General features: G+C 27.5%; 1 protein-coding gene across 1 annotated transcript; it reads right to left on the reverse strand.

Annotated features, from left to right (window-relative positions):
- Positions 1-3,025: 3,025 nt before the first annotated feature.
- Positions 3,026-3,643, reverse strand: LOC100305812 (uncharacterized). The gene has a single exon (NM_001250111.3). It carries the CDS (start codon positions 3,560-3,562, stop codon positions 3,278-3,280), a length of 285 nt encoding a protein of 94 aa, NP_001237040.1. The 5' UTR covers positions 3,563-3,643; the 3' UTR covers positions 3,026-3,277.
- Between the last annotated feature and the right edge of the window lie 12,909 nt (positions 3,644-16,552).

Here is a 16,552-nt window from a genome sequence, read left to right on the forward strand (position 1 = left end):
TGGAACAAGGAAGAATATTTAGTTACTCGAAGGAATAAATTAGAGAACAATATCTAGGCGTGCCCGACTAGGAATTAAAGCCACTTCTTCCCCACAAACCAATAATTGTAGTAATCTAAATTTGAGTTTTTAGATTTTTTTTTTTATTTGGATTGGACGCGTTTAAGCCTTATTTATAGAGGGAATATATTCGAATTTATCTTTTTACAAAGCTGAAATTTGGGAGAAAGTGAAAGTGGTCACAGACTTCTATCTAAAGATGTGAAATTGTCATTTTTTTTCACCCACAATTTGAATAATTAATTAAAAATTTGAATAATTAATTAAATTATTATAAACATTCTGTTACTTGAAACTCACCAACAAAAATATAAAAATATCGAATTTTCTCCTCTTTAATCTCACCTACAAAATCCTTTAAATTTCATTGAATTTTCATACAATTTTTAACTTATAAGCTTTTAAAATATATTTCTTATCCCAAATTCATTATAAACTTCCAAAATATTTATATAGAAATACTATTTTAGTGAATTCTAATATTTAATTGTTTCCACACAAATTTTTATATACCCTCGGAGCATTGTATTCAATCTTACAAGTTACATATCTATACTTCATTTTTTTGAAAAGAATCATTTACTATTCATGAAAAAAGATTTTATAATGTTTTAAAAAACCCTAACTACTTAATTAATGCATCCCCTCTCTCAACAATACTTTATAAGGGAGCATTCTCTTGGGTCCTGGCCACACATGTGCTCTGGTAATGGATTTAAAAAGATTTGTATCCTTTAGACTGGCACATTACATCTTATCCTTTGATTATGTCTCTCGCGGAAAATTCGGCTGTTGGAAATAACGTATTAAAGTCAATTTTTTTCCAGCATTATACTTCCAGCAATATTATAAGTGTATCGTACTTCTTTTAAAATTTTGATTTATTAAACAAATTATTAAAGCGATTGATTTAAGCTTTTCTATTTATATACCACTATAAAATTATGAATAGAATTGAATATGTTCATATTTATCATCAACATTGTCGAAAAACTGTATTGCAAATGAAGGTTTTCCACAAGAACACGGAGATTGGCGAATGGGATCTAACCAACTCCGGAGAATCTTTTTCAAATTTCAACTGAAATTACTTGACAGTCTTAATTAACGGAAGAATTAAAAAAAAAAAAAAAACCTCGCGTGAATCTAATTCCTTATAAATCAGTAGTTTCCATAGTTTACTTAAAGTGGGGAAGAAAGTATATGAATCTCTTGCCAATCAACATCAACACATAAGGTGTTACAAACCGGCACCACAGGCTTTTTTTTATCGTCTTAATTATAATCCTTTAATTCATAATTTTTTTTTTATTAATATGAAGTTTGGCCGGAAAATAAATAAAATTCGATTAATAATTATTTCTATCCAGTATCAAATTCGAATAATTCCAAAGCGTGCAATTCAACCTTAACTTAATATAAGCATATAGTCTTCCTAAAATGGGTCAACTTCAGACAGCAGTAAAATTGTAGATAAAGAATGAGCAACTGCAGCACTTATGAATGTCTTTGTGGTAGTCTTAGCTTTCACTTGTTTCTCCACTTGAATAGATTTGTGCAACAAATCTTCTTCCATCTTCACATAATGTTGTAATTCTATCATATCAGGTATCTTTTTCTTTATAGATCTAGGAGTTACACTTAATAGATTTTAAGTTTAAGTTTCTTGATATACGAACAGTCGAAGCTTGTGTTTATCACAACGAGGAGGACGGACGTACATTAATCACTTGAGTTCACGCATCACACTAGGTGTGCATGACCAGAAGTGTACAACCATAAATAGTTCTAAATAAAATAATTTGTTAACATAAATAACACTAAATTTTTTGAATATTTTTTTATGATAAATATTAAATATTTTTTATATTTATAAACTATTAAATAAAGTTTTCATTTATTATTTTCTTTATAAAAGAGAATATTTTTAGAATATATTTTGTTAACATATACCTTAAAAAACACTAAAGTGACCATCAAGTGCATGAATCCATTGGCAGTAGATTCAAAATTAAAGAGTCCTAATAAGAATTTTAATTTGGAATGTGAAATTTTTTAAGCTGAGTTGCAAATTGCTAACAATACAATAATACAAAATTTTGAATTTAAAATTAAAAAATGATGATAATAATACTTTTTTTACAAAATTTTTAATTATTTTTTATTGACTAAATTTTATGTACATCTCACTACCTTTTTAAAATTATAAAAGAAATAAAATTCTTCGGTGAACATAATCATATTCAGTATTCGTATTAAGGTTTTGTTTAGATGATTTTTTCTATAAACACCTATAGTAGGAAAATAGATAAGAAAGTAAAAATGTATTATTTTTTAAAAGTTAAATTAACTTAAACATTTAGTTTAACAAAAAAACTTATATAATTAACTTTTATAAAAGCTCTTCTCATAACTTCTCTAAAAAAATAATAAGTTAGTTAATTGTAAGCTTACAAAGGAACACAATACATTTTACCTTGGAACTTTCTTTTCTTTATAAGTATTTATAAAGAAGTTTATCCAAATAAAAGCTAACGACAATTAATATATGTTTATAGATAAGTTTATTACTTACTTTTAGTATCACATAATAGTTGGACTTATGTTTTTCTTCTTCTTATTTATTTGATGAAGATTAATTTTAGAAATTAAAGAATTCTTTAAAAAAATTGTGAAAAAAAAATTAGAAGCTTTAAACTTTATTGGGCAACAAACACATGATTTTTGCTTTAGTTAAATCTAATTAAGATATTCGAAGGTTTTACTTGTCTACTTTTTAACATAATTACATGCATCGACCATTACGAGCGACCTGCATATATCTCAAACTTGCATATGCCGGTATTATTTTTTAATTTTATATTTATAGTTTCATACTATATACATACCATTTATTTAAAAGTGACGAGAATTGTAATCATGTAAAATACTTTATCTGTTGAAATTTATGAGTAGAGATTAGTTTCTGAAACTAAAAAAAAATAGTAGACCATGCATAACAAGTAGTTTCATTACATCCCTTGATACTTGAGTACTTTATTCAACTACATATGTAATTTACCTTCCACAAACTACAGAAGACCTTGATATAAATATAGATGAAGGTCTCCGAGTTTTTTTTTTTATACACGTATATATCAAACAAGAGTAAGCTAACATGAAATACAGACCCATTTGAAGACACCTGATATTGATAACATGCATAAGCCAAAAAAACTTAAAATTTTAAGGGTCTACCCCAATAACGAATTTCGGGTTTACCTGCCTTTGGATAATTCATAGCAGATTTCGCAGCAAAATGGCCAGTTGTTGCCTCCATGCCAATTGCAGCAGAATCTTCCATGACATCATTAGACACATTATAAACAACCCAACAACGATCTCCTCTTCGCCCATGGAATGCATCATTGACACTGTTCCTTCTTGCTGGACCATAGAACTTGTCTATCAGAGCAAAGCCTTCTGCACCGATCTTCCTTAGGTCTGCCTGAGGAGGTGCCATAGCTATGTTAAATGTTGGAGATGTTGCAGCAACTGATTTTAGTATGGTTGGGTTTTTGAGTTGTTGGCTAATTTGTTGCTTGAAAGGATGAGAGACACAAATGGCCTTTTATAGAACAGCACAAGTTGTAGCACAAGTTGTTACCCCGTGAAGCTTCATCTACAGCTTTCCGTGTGTAGCAAGAAAGAATAATATTTAATTTTTCTAAAGTATTAAATTAAAGAACAGTATCTTGGTGTGCCATCTAGTGATTAAAGCCACCATACCATTGATTATATTAATCTGTACTTGAGTTCTTAGATTTATTTATTTGGTGTTGGCAATTAGGCTTGATTAATAGAGGGAATATATTCGAATTTATCATTTTTAAGAAGTCGAAATATTTTGAGAGAAAGTGAAAGTGATCGATCACCCACTTTGTGTATATCTATCTAGTTTCTGGCGAGATAGCTGCCAAAATAATAGATTTGAGATTCGTATAGTGCAATCTGAGAATAATCACGGTTAGCCGGCCAAGATTTAGGTGATTGTTGTCGCCAAAAAATTCCGTTCAACTCCAACCATCTTGAATAGAAAAAGAAAATAATTGGATCCTTGGAACATTTGCTAAAAGAAAATGGTAAAGCCACATTATCTACTAGCAACAAAAAATTTATCATCTTATTTATTTCTAATTCATATTATTTACTAGTTATATCAATCTTATTATATCACAATCTTATTATTATAACATATTTTGAAATTATATTATCAAGTAACTAACTTATTTATATATATTTTATATTTTGAATTTTTATAAAATTCAATAATAATGTAAATTCTAATAAAATAATTAGTATTAAAAAAATATTTTAATAAATTTTATATTATTTTATTTGTGTTGTTCATTATTAATCGAACAATATACATAATAAAAAAATTTATCTTGTAACTCAAGTATTGGCTTGTACTATTTTCTTTGTTCTGGATTGTAATGCATAACAGACACAACCCAACCATTACTAACTTTTAATTAACTAGGTTAATATATATCTTGCCTGTATCACATAAATATTGTGATGTCTTACATGCATGCTATATCACGCAAGTACTGTGATAATAATTAAATAAAAGAAATTTGTGTTTAGAATCAGCAAGTCAATACTACAACACAAAAGCTGATGCTAAATAGACACTAGCGTCCCGACTTTCCATCTGCCTCTAATCCGACACTACAAAGCTAAAAAGTTAACTTGTTGTGTTCATATATTCTGAATGTTAAACTCACGTTGTTAGTGTCGGCTTATAATTAACACAACTGGTATTGACTATGTGGCCAACATTATAAACATCACAGCTTAAACCAAATTATGCACTGCAATTTGAATCCTTGCCGGCGCTCATCATTCCAAATTATGTAGCTATAAATGGTCAAAGAAAATAATTAAATAAGGAAAAAATAATAATCAACCTTTGTGACAATTCTGATTTAATTTTATTGTTCAATAACTCGCTAGAGTCCAGGATAACTCGGTAGCAAAGTCATTTTGTAACAAACTCGGAGCAGACTCAGGTTGACTCGGGCAGAATCGTGCAAACTCACGAGTTTGGGGTCAGACCATCACTAGACATAGTGTTGCGACCTTTGCCGTCGCTAGACATGACACTGGGAGTTCTTGTTTGGGGTGGTGTTGGTGAGTTAGGGTTTCAAGAAAGCCATCTGTGTTTGGGGGCAGAGGCACAGAGTTACTATTAATTAATGTTGAGGTTTTCATAAATGACACATCTCTTGTTTATTTTGAATTGTTGGGACATGACCCCGTACAAATATTTTAAGGTCTAAGGCAAAAATGTTAAAGGGATCTTTTTTTTATAAAAATTTTAAAGAGACTTAGTATATTATATAAATATCAATTTTTATATTAATTTTTTAGCTTTTTCAGTTGTAAAATCATTATCAGAATTTTATAATCAAGGGAGTGTGATACTTCACTTTCAATAAATAAAATAGCTAACACATTCAATCTATCTTGTAACATTGTTGATTTTTAGATATGATTTAAATAATTTTAATTTTGAAAAACTTTTTTCAACAGTAATAACTATTATAGGAATTGTCAATAAAATTCTATATGCAATATAAACATTTGAAAAATAATCTAAAGTTTTAATATAACTCAATACTTCTATTGGTGTGTTAATTTCTTCTCTTAACACTTCTCTTAGTACTTTCAATTTTGAAAATAAATCAAGACCATCAATATCAGAGTATTCATTAAACCTTACAAACTATCCAAGATTAATACAATATTTTTTTAATTCATCCTCATCTAAAGCTTTAATTTTTTTGGAATCAAATAAAAAATCAAAAATAGTCTCATATTGTAAAAATTGTTCAAATCGTGTAAGAGTTAGCTTATATATGTTCTAGTCAAAGTCGTATATATGTTTAATTTATTCTCAAATAAAAAACAAAAAATAGTCTCATATTGTAAAAATTTTAAAAATAGTCTCATATTGTAAAAATTGTTCAATTCGTTCTCAAAATAGTTCAGAAGGATCATTGGCCTATATATGTTCTAGTCAGAGTCGTATATAGAGATTATAAGACCTAAAATAAAATTTACTTCCAATTTTAATTTAATACACTTTGTTAATTTTTTTTAAAAAAAATTGTGAGTTGCTATTTTAAATATTATTCAAATGTCAAATTGACTCAATTAAAGATTTAAATTAATTTATGTATACAAAATATCAACATGAAATAAAATTTTAACTAAATGTGTGATGTTATAATCAATATTTTTCGTCAAAATATCTTTTTTTATATATCAACCATAGACATTAAATTTAAATTTTGTACTAATTTCAATAGATTTTTTTCAGGTAAAGGAGAGGTTAAATATAAAATAGATATAAAATAATTTTCTTTAACATTTTGAAATAAAATTAAAATTTTAGATAAATGATTTACGATGACCATTACATTCATAACTTAAGATTATGTAGTCTTATTAATAAAAAAATGATTATAAATAATAAATCATATCTTAACAAAATTTGCTACTTAATAATTTAAATTGACAAAAAATATTAAAAATGTAAAGAAAAAAATGAAACTCTTGGGGACCTAAGGCAAAGGTCTCATTGACCTTATGGTTTCCGCGACCCTGGTTGGGACTATGTTTGAGCCTAACAACGTTTTTTTTTTTTACGTGAAACATTACATGAATTGTTGGGACTCTCGTTTAGATATATATGTTATGTTTTACATTAAAAAAAAAAATTTTTAGACACTTAAAAGAATTACATGTTATGTGTACCTAGTGTATAACAATTCATTATATGTTATGTTTTATGTGCCTAACAACATAAATAATAATAAGTATAATAGTATTAAAAAAAATAAAAAATAAACTATTTAAATCATAATACATAGTAATAAATGAAATAAACATGTATTTATAGATATTTTATTTCTTTTATTTTTTTATATAAAGAGTTTACCAGTAAAATCTATAGAGATTGAACTAGTTTACAAAAATTTCCTGAGTTTGATTAACGGTTTTATAGTTAAAAGCTCTAGCTAATAATAAGTCGTTGACAAATCAAGTAGGTTTCTGTGGTACTGTGATAGTATTGATCTAACACAAGACTTTAATTAAGTTACAGTAACATTACACCAGATCAAACTAGATACTCACAATACAACAGCTCCTGTCTGCAGTCTATAAAAGATCTTACTGCAATTCTTTGAGCTGCTTCCTATGTAATATATATATATATATATATATATATATGAGATGGCCTACTACAAACACACCATTATATATCAAGGTTTGAATGATCTAGCAAGACGAGTTTGTGGCTTGGGGTAATTGACAATCGTAATCCCACCATAGCGAGCTGCAGCATCTCTGCTATTGATGACACTCATAGGCTCTTCCAACTCATCATTGGGCACTTGAACCACCCAAGGTCCTTGTCTTGAAGGAAATACCCCATTCCTTTTGGGTCTGCTTTGTGCTGATGGACCATAAAACCTGTCTATTAGATCAAAGCCTTCAGAAGCTATAACTCTCAGGTCAGTGGGTGGTGCCATTGATGATTTGATGATGCTCAATAACAGTACAAGAGACACCAGTTTCAGTGGAAGTTGATGATCTTTGAGTGTATGTGTGTGTTTGTTATCTTGCTTCTTGCTTCGAAACAAGAAGCGCAGGTCCACTTTATAAAGAAGCAAAAGTGGTCTTCATATGGGACCAAGAATATTTGAAGTCTACAGGTTAATTAGAATTTAGAACCACCACTAGGCCACACCATGTGGTGATGAATTTAAAACGATTTTTATTCTTTAAGGTAGCTTCATTTCATCCTCAATAAAATAAAGTTATTTGATTTAGTTAGTGTTTGGTTTTATGTTAAACTACTTTAAAAATACAAGCAAAAATAAATTTTTTAGGTAAATAATCACATATTTAATTTGATTTTATATTGAAAAATTGTTTTTGAGTTGAAGTAACTTTATTTTTACATTAAAAAATTTATACCTTTTATTAGTATCTTTTAAAAATTGTTTTTGAGTTGAAGTAACTTTATTTTCTCATTTAGCGTGTATAATAGATGGAATATTTCAATATTTATCACCAAAGTTGTCGAAAGTTGTATCTAAATAATGAAGGTTTTTCTCAAGCACATTAGATATACTGAGCTTGATCTTTCGAGATAAGATGGAAAATGCAGGTTGGACCATTGGTGAATATATTGGGATAGGCCGGAGATTCTTTTTGAACTAATATATATATTATTTGGCAGTCCAAAAGCAGAAAATTGAAATGGAACAAAATGTAGAGCATAATGGCACACGAATCTAATTCCTTCTTCTTTTATCATTGAATTTTTTTTTTAATTTCCTTTTCAACAGTGAAAGAAAGTATGAATCTTCAGTTGTTCCACAAACCGCGTTCGTACCACTGATCAACTTCTTAACTCCATATCTAATATAACTACCAAAAAAAAAAAAACAAATTTATCAAATGAGGATATGGTACTTTCGTTGTTAATATAAAATTGCGTTAAAATAAAAACTCATTCAGGATATGCCGGTTAGTGTATCAGATTCTTCAGCATTATTTGTTCTAGCATCTTTTTTATTACTTTCAAAGGTTCTTAACTACTCTAGTTGGAAATGCCACGACCACGCTTTAGCTACTTGTTTGATTGTCATTTATCCCCCCAAATATATATATCTAAAGGGTCAAACACAAGATTTCCCTTACACTCTTTAAACCTTTCGCGTTCTTACTTACGTAAACTCCATGACGTACGTAGTTATATTTGGCATCAGTTTCTGAACTCTGAAAAAGAATATATGAAAGCAAGAAGGAAACAAAAAAAAATTCTAATTACAATTAATAGAAGTAGCGGCATCCCTATCCCTAATAATTATATGCGAACTTACGGAAAAGCACAAAGGCATGCAATATGTAGGAGTGCAAAAATATAAATTATTATAAATAAATAAAATATTTGGTTAAAAGATACCTAAGAGATCCAAAAAATTCAAGCAGTGGATCTGAAATAGAGATGATAATTAAAATCAGACTCAATTAATAAATACATAAAAAATACTCATGATATATTTTGTTCAGCATGATAGAGAAATAATACATATTGTAAGCTTACATGTGCCAGCTTTAATCAAAATCAGCCCCACCCCAAACCATAAATACTCATGATATATAGAAATGAATAATATTAAAATAATTATCGTGGAAGAATAAAAAATTATTTTAAAATAATTATTATTATTTAATATAATATTAGTTATTTAATATAATATTAATTATTATTTTTTACTTATATTTCATTATATTAATGATAAACTACAAAATCTATAAATATATTAATGATATAAAATTAATTTTGAAAAATAATTATTTGTTTTTATCTATTTATTATTTTTTCTTGGTTTATCTAAAATAATCTAAGACACCGATTATTTTGAGAAGGAGGAAATACTAATTATGAGTCTAACAATGTCTATATATTGTTATTTAATAATTCACAACAGATATCCATGCTATTAACAGCAGGGCCATGGAATGGTTCATTGACAGTACTGCTCCTTCTTGGTGGAGCATAGAGCTTGTCTATCAGAGCAAAGCCTTCCGCCCCAATCTTCCTGAGGTCTGATGGAGGAGGTGCCATAGATGTTAAGTGTTGGAGATGTTGCAATGGATTTCAGTGTGGTTGCTATTTGAGTTGTTAGACTCTTGCTTCAAAGGATGAGAGACACAAATGTCCTTTATATAGAAAAGGCACAAGTGGTTCCAGGGGCAGACCAGCAAAAAAAAATAAAAATTATGGGATCAAATATAACCTAAATAATTTTCTGATAAAAATCTATGTTAACTATTTATTTATAAAATAAATAAAATTTATTAAAATTAATTTCGATAAATATCTTGTTCAACTTAATATTTCTTTTTATTATATTATTGGTGTGAAATACTTAAGATTATCTTTATCAAAAAATCTAATTATATATTTTTATTGGATATTTTTTCTCATTTATATTTTTTTTATTCACAAAATTTAAACCTAGTTAAGATCTTGCTTTAGTCAATTATTACTCACATCAGCAATTTATTAATGTACAATTTAATATTAGTTTGATTTTCTATAATGAAAGTCTCCAAATAAAAATAATTAATTGAATACTAAAATAATATATTAATTATATTATATTATATATATTAAAAAAATCAGGGAGTGACCCCCCTCACCTATACGTTGGTCTGCGCCCAAGTGGTTGCGAGTAGCTTCTTCTGCAACTCTCTACGTGGAGCAATAAAGAATGTCTAATTATAAATTTAAATTCACTTTTTGATCCTTATAGTTTAAGGATTGCTTAATTTTGATCACTCAAATATTTTATTTCCATATTTGGTTATTATACTTTTAAAATTTAGTATTTTAGTTCGTTATTAGTCTATTATTAATTTTTAATAGAAATTATTGATATGACATCTTAATTAATGTGACCTTAACATGTTAAAATAACAAATGATTTCATAGTGTAATACATAAGTTAATATGATACAAAAACATAATTTTAATATTCAATTTCACGTCAATTCATTCGATATCACATCGACAACATATATGTCAGATTATCACTGTCATCTTTTATATTAAGATATCAATTTTAAGTTAATAATTTTTGTTAAAAATTCGAAAACAGATTCATAGTGAATTAAAGTGTCAAAATTTTAAAAAGGCGAATTTAAGCCTTAATTATTCTAAGGATTAAATTAGATAACAATATCTAGGCGTGCCCATCTATCTAGTAATTAAAGCCACTATATCAATGATTATATTAATCTATATTTGAGTTCTTAGATTTGTTTATTTGGTTTTGGCGGTTAGCCTTGATTTGTAGAGGGAATATATACGAATATATCACTTTTGAAAAGTCGAAAATTGAGAGAAAGTGAGAGTGATCACAGACTTTCTGGCTAGTTGCCAACATAATTGGATTTGAGAGTCCTATAGTGCAATGCTGATGAGTTTAGTTACTCTTGGCCAAAATTCGGGTTATTGTTGTCGCCTAAAAATTATATTTAACTCCAAACATCTCTAGATTTGGGATAATGCTGTAGCTGTACTGTAATTTTGATCAATTCTTTTAGTTTTTTTGAAGGAGGAATTAGACCAATATATTTTCTGAAAATCTCTTAAAAATTACCTTAATTTATATAAATAGAAAAACAGCTTTAAAAAAAGTTGAGTAAATGAGTCTTTAGGAAACAAAAATCAATTTCTCTCATCATAAAGCGATTCAAACCTTTGATTTATGCCTAGAATTTTTTTTACTTAATATTAATATTTAGGCTAAAATACAATTTTCATCCCTCTATTTATCTAAATTCATAATTGTAATCTCTTTATTTTTTAATTAAGATATTTCGTCCCTCACTTTTTAAAAAAAATATGTTATTTTAGTCTCTTTTTTTAATTTCAAACTCGATAATGTACTTTTTTAATTTTTTTTAATAAATTAAACTTGTTAACAATTAAATAATTTTTAAAAAATTATTTGTCATATAAATAATAAATAGACATGTGTTAATCAATATTTACAAACTATATAGATCAACGTTTGAAATCAGCCACAAGAATTCAAACTGTGAATCATTTGAAAGTGAAAAATAAAATGTTTTAATTAAAAAATAAGGGACTAAAATTATGAATTTTTTAAAATGAAAATGAAATATCTCAATTAAAAAAATAAAAAAACTAAAATTATAAATTTGAGAAAATGGGAGAAAAATGCATTTTGTCTAATATTTATGCAACTTTTATTATAAGTTGGTTTTAAGGTATTAGTAATTAAGGTATTTTTTTTCTTTGTAGAGTGGGATTCAAACATGTCAGAGGAAAAATACTTTTATTTATAATAAGGCTCCTAATTTTTTGTTAGTTTTATTGATTTCTTTTAAAAAAAACTCTCACCACAAAATTTGCTTTACACCTAAAATAATGTTGGGCTCAAATAGTTAATAATCTAAAATATATAAAAATAAAAATATATTATCATGAAAAATAATCTAAAATAATTTAGATGACTCAAATAGTGTTATAAAGCGAGCATCCTCCTTCCCTAGACTTCAACATGATAATCAAATTCGCATAAGATATGCTTGGGTGAAAAAGGAAAGTCATTCAATGACATAATTAATCATATCCTCCTCAACCATGAATTTGGATCACTCCAACCAACTGCCGTCTTAAACGCACGAGTCATTATTCTCATCTCTTTACATACTTCTCAAATAATTAAAAAAATAATAACAATTTTCTTTTAGTTAATCTCTGGTTAGACGTGTACAAAAAGTTACATTATAGTTTATGATCATTGTGAGATTATACTAGCCAAATATGTATACAGTAGTCATATTTATCTAGAATAAAACTATTTTTCATGAACAATATATAGATACTTCTTTATATTTGACTCAAATGAGATTGATTTTGGTATAAGATATGGTCTTCTAAAAAATGTATAGTATTATTCAGGTTAAAATATATTTTTAGATTTTTATGTTTTTTATTATATTCACTTTGATTTTTTTTCTTTTAAAAAATTCAATGTTTTTAAAGTGAGTAATGATAATTACGAATTTTGAATTTAATTGATAGTCAATTTTGGCTAAAAATGATTAGAATTTTTTCACTCTAACGTCATTTTTAATGAAATAATGAAGAAATTAATATCATTATAATTTTTTTATCAGCAAAAGTTAAAAAGAAGAAAATTTCAAGTGCTTTGTAAAAAAATTGATGAAAAAATTAGATAAAAAGCCTTGAAAAAAAGTTATAGACTTGGACAGCTCGCTTAGAGCACAAGATCGGCCCAGCGCGTTTGCTCGCTTAGTGACTAGCTCATGCTTAGTATGAAGAAGGCCAACGAGAAAGCACAAGGTCGCGCTTAACGCGAACTCTGTGCTAAGCACGTGATTTCACCGTCATTCCCGTTAAGCCTAGGAATGTGCACTAAGTGCAAAGTTAGCATGAAAAGTAAGTTACCTTAGACCTATAAAAGGAATAGGAAGCAAAAAGAAAAGATACACTGAGTCTCAGAGCTCTCTATTGGATATATCCAAAGCCTGAGCATCTCTAATAGGAGAAATCGTTCTTCTTTAGTCATTCTTCCTTTTCCTTCTTTTAGTCATCCAATCCCTTCTTCCATCCACATCAGCCCCTGAAGTGTAAAGTCTCTCATGACAATGAGAGGCTATACCCCATTGTTGGGAGCCTGACATACCAACTCTTGTAATGTAACTTTTTCTTATCATCTATTTAATGCAATCTTGTTTCTATTGCTATTTTTCTGTGCCTATTTGTTTATTATGGTCTAATCATCCATATAATGTTTAGGGGATAATGCATTGAAAAATGATTATTTTCTAAAGAACTGAGAAAGAGTTTCTAAATGAAATCATTACTAGAAATAGATTGATATTCGTTTAGCCTATTTCATGCATCTCTAATCTTAATACAATTTATTATTTTTAATTTTGCAAAGAAATTTGGGAGAGAAGAAGAGATAAATTAGGCTCTTCATGCGGAAACCAAAGATAGAGTATCTTAATATATAGATGTGGGTGGAAACAGGAATATCATTAGATAAAGAAAATCATTAACATTGCATCACAAGTAGTTTTGACATGTTAGGCCCCAACATGTTTGGATTCTAAATTCATCTTTCTGCATTTAAACTATTGTTTAAGTTTGCTTTCTTTTTTTTTTCCTTTTACCCTCAAATTTCACACTTACAATTCTTTATCTCTTCTACTTCTTCTAATTGCTTAAAGATTGGATTTGCATCACTTTAAGTACAACCAAAGTCCACGTGGATTCGATACTCAAACTTTCGAGTACTTTATTACTTAATATGAATTGATACACTTGTCAACGAGTTAATAAGCAAAAATAAACTTTTTTTATAACAATGATCGTTTTTAATTTTGAGACACAATTTTGAATTATTTTTTGACTAATTCAAGACATGAAACTTATCTCATTAGATTCAAGTGCATGAAAACTACAAAACTCAACCAATGCTCGAGCCAAAAGAGATGAAAAAATAATGTGAAAAGTGAATTCAACAAGTAATAAAAAAAATCTAATATTATATAATTTTTCAGTTGCCTATGATAAACATTTTTTACATGATTTTTAACATGTTTAGGACACCTTTTAATTCTAACACCATAGGTTTCATATAAGTGAATCTAATGAAACAAATTTCACATATCGAATTAGTTAAAAAAAAATTCAAAATCATGTTCCAAAATTAAAAAATAATAATTGTTTTGAAAAGACTATTGAGATTTACTTTAAAAATATAAAAGACTAAATTATTTCTTTTTTAAATAAGAGACCAAATTAAATATAATAAAATCATAAAGGATTAAAAGTGTTGCAATTTGTACCGAATCATGATTTTGTTGTATTACAACTTTGTCCCTTATGTAACATAACAAAATCATAATTCCTTTGTGTAACAAGTTATACTAAAAAAAATGAACAATAAAAATATGATTTTGTTATATATGTTATATTTATCCTTGCCTCCCCCCTATCTTCTCTCCTTCCATAACATAATTATGTTTCCATTGTGCACTTTTCTCGACACCCAGATGCACGACCGAATCATGATTTTGCTGCACTAGTAGGATGCAAAAAAACAACATTTTTCACACCATCCCTAGTGCAGGAGAACCGTTATACATATTGGAGAAGGATAAATTTGGAATTTTTTAATAGTGGTAAGGACCAATTGCAAAGGGGTTGGGACCAATATCAACTCCCAAACCAAATGAAACCATGGTCCATAAAATGAAGAGAAGCCCATGGTTGTCTCAATCCCTCCCCTTCCATAAAATGAAGAGTTTGAAGCTCCTGATAGTGATTGCTCTTGTAAGTTGTGATAATTAAGTACTTGATTTATTTAACAAATGATAAATCAAAACCAAGTTAATTTGTTATTTGGATTCAATGTGTTTGGATGGATGTTTGTAAAATTAATTTTGAATTAAATTAATTTTTGTTATTAACAACAAAATTATATGATTTATGCTTAAATTATTTTTTTCTCTAAAAATAGTAGTACTGTAGTAGTAAAATTTAATATAATTTTTTTTCATCTAACATAAAAATTATCTAGAGTTCCTTTAACTCAAAATCAATTCTAAACTTAAAATAAATTTAATAAGAAAGTCTAGATTAATTGATTGAATAAAGTATATCAGTAGTATACATTCTCTAGTATTATCTTTAATTCTTACCAATAAAAATAAATCTTCAATATTAAATTAACTATGTAAAAATTTACCTTAAATCGTATTAACTAACATTTCAATGTAATTCTACATGATTGGGGAAACATATAAACATGCACTCTCTCACATTATTGACAGGTACATATAAAACACACAGCACTTGCAGGAACGGAGATATTTTCACCAGGTGAATTGATGAACGGTTAATTAAATTTTTATTTTTAATTTTTTTAAAAATTCATTTTTTAGTTTTTAAACTTTTATTTGACTAGTCAATATTTTTTATTTTTTCTATTAAAATTTGTAATTTCTAAACTTTTATTTTATTAGTCAATGTCTCTTAATTTTTTTATTAAGGTTTTTAACTTCTAAACTTTTGAAAAAATTTAATTTTTAATCTTTGAAATCTCATTAAATAAATAAAAATAATGTGTTTAAATTTTTGTTCAAAGAATAAAAATTAAAATTTCTAAAAATTTAAAGACCTTAATCAGTAAAAAAATAAATTTATGAGTTAAAAACCTTAATGAAAAAAAATTAAAGGATCTTAACCGATAAAAAAATTAAAAACTAAAAACCAAGTTTTTAAAAAATTTAAAAACTACAAACATAATTAACCCATTAATTAATCCAGCAAAGGGAGAAAATGTAAACGCCAAATATCAATACATAAAAGCCAACCCGTATATAACATATCCACTAGATCGAGATATAGTACACACACTACAAGGCAATCATAACATATAAGCATTCAGCTGCAAACCTTATACACACTACCATATGCACAAGCTCTTTCAGTACTCTCATATTTTTCTTTTTTCTTTTTGATAAATCAGTACTTTCATACTTGGTGCAAGTATGTAACACTAAAAGGGGAAAAAATCAGAACAAAAACCTAAGTATTTGTATACTTGAACTTACACTAGTTGATACTACTTAGTGAGACCAATGATCTACCAGCCCAATTACGACGTGGTGGCTTTGGGTTTTCTTTGTTGTCAATATTAGCCCCACCAAATGAAGCACCAGGGTTATTGCTATTCACAATGATAGGCACTTCAAAAGGAGGAACTTGATTTCTTCTGAATCGACCATAGTGCCTCTCTATCAGATCAAAGCCATCCGAACCTATTTTGATAAGGCTTGCTGATGGAGATGCCTT

This window comes from Glycine max, chromosome 9 (assembly GCF_000004515.6).
Source record: "Glycine max cultivar Williams 82 chromosome 9, Glycine_max_v4.0, whole genome shotgun sequence".
NCBI lineage: Eukaryota > Viridiplantae > Streptophyta > Magnoliopsida > Fabales > Fabaceae > Glycine > Glycine max.

Bases quoted from the DNA above. Each gene is read 5' to 3' on its own strand.
- LOC100305812 (NM_001250111.3), bottom strand. From the start codon at position 3,562: ATGGCACCTCCTCAGGCAGACCTAAGGAAGATCGGTGCAGAAGGCTTT.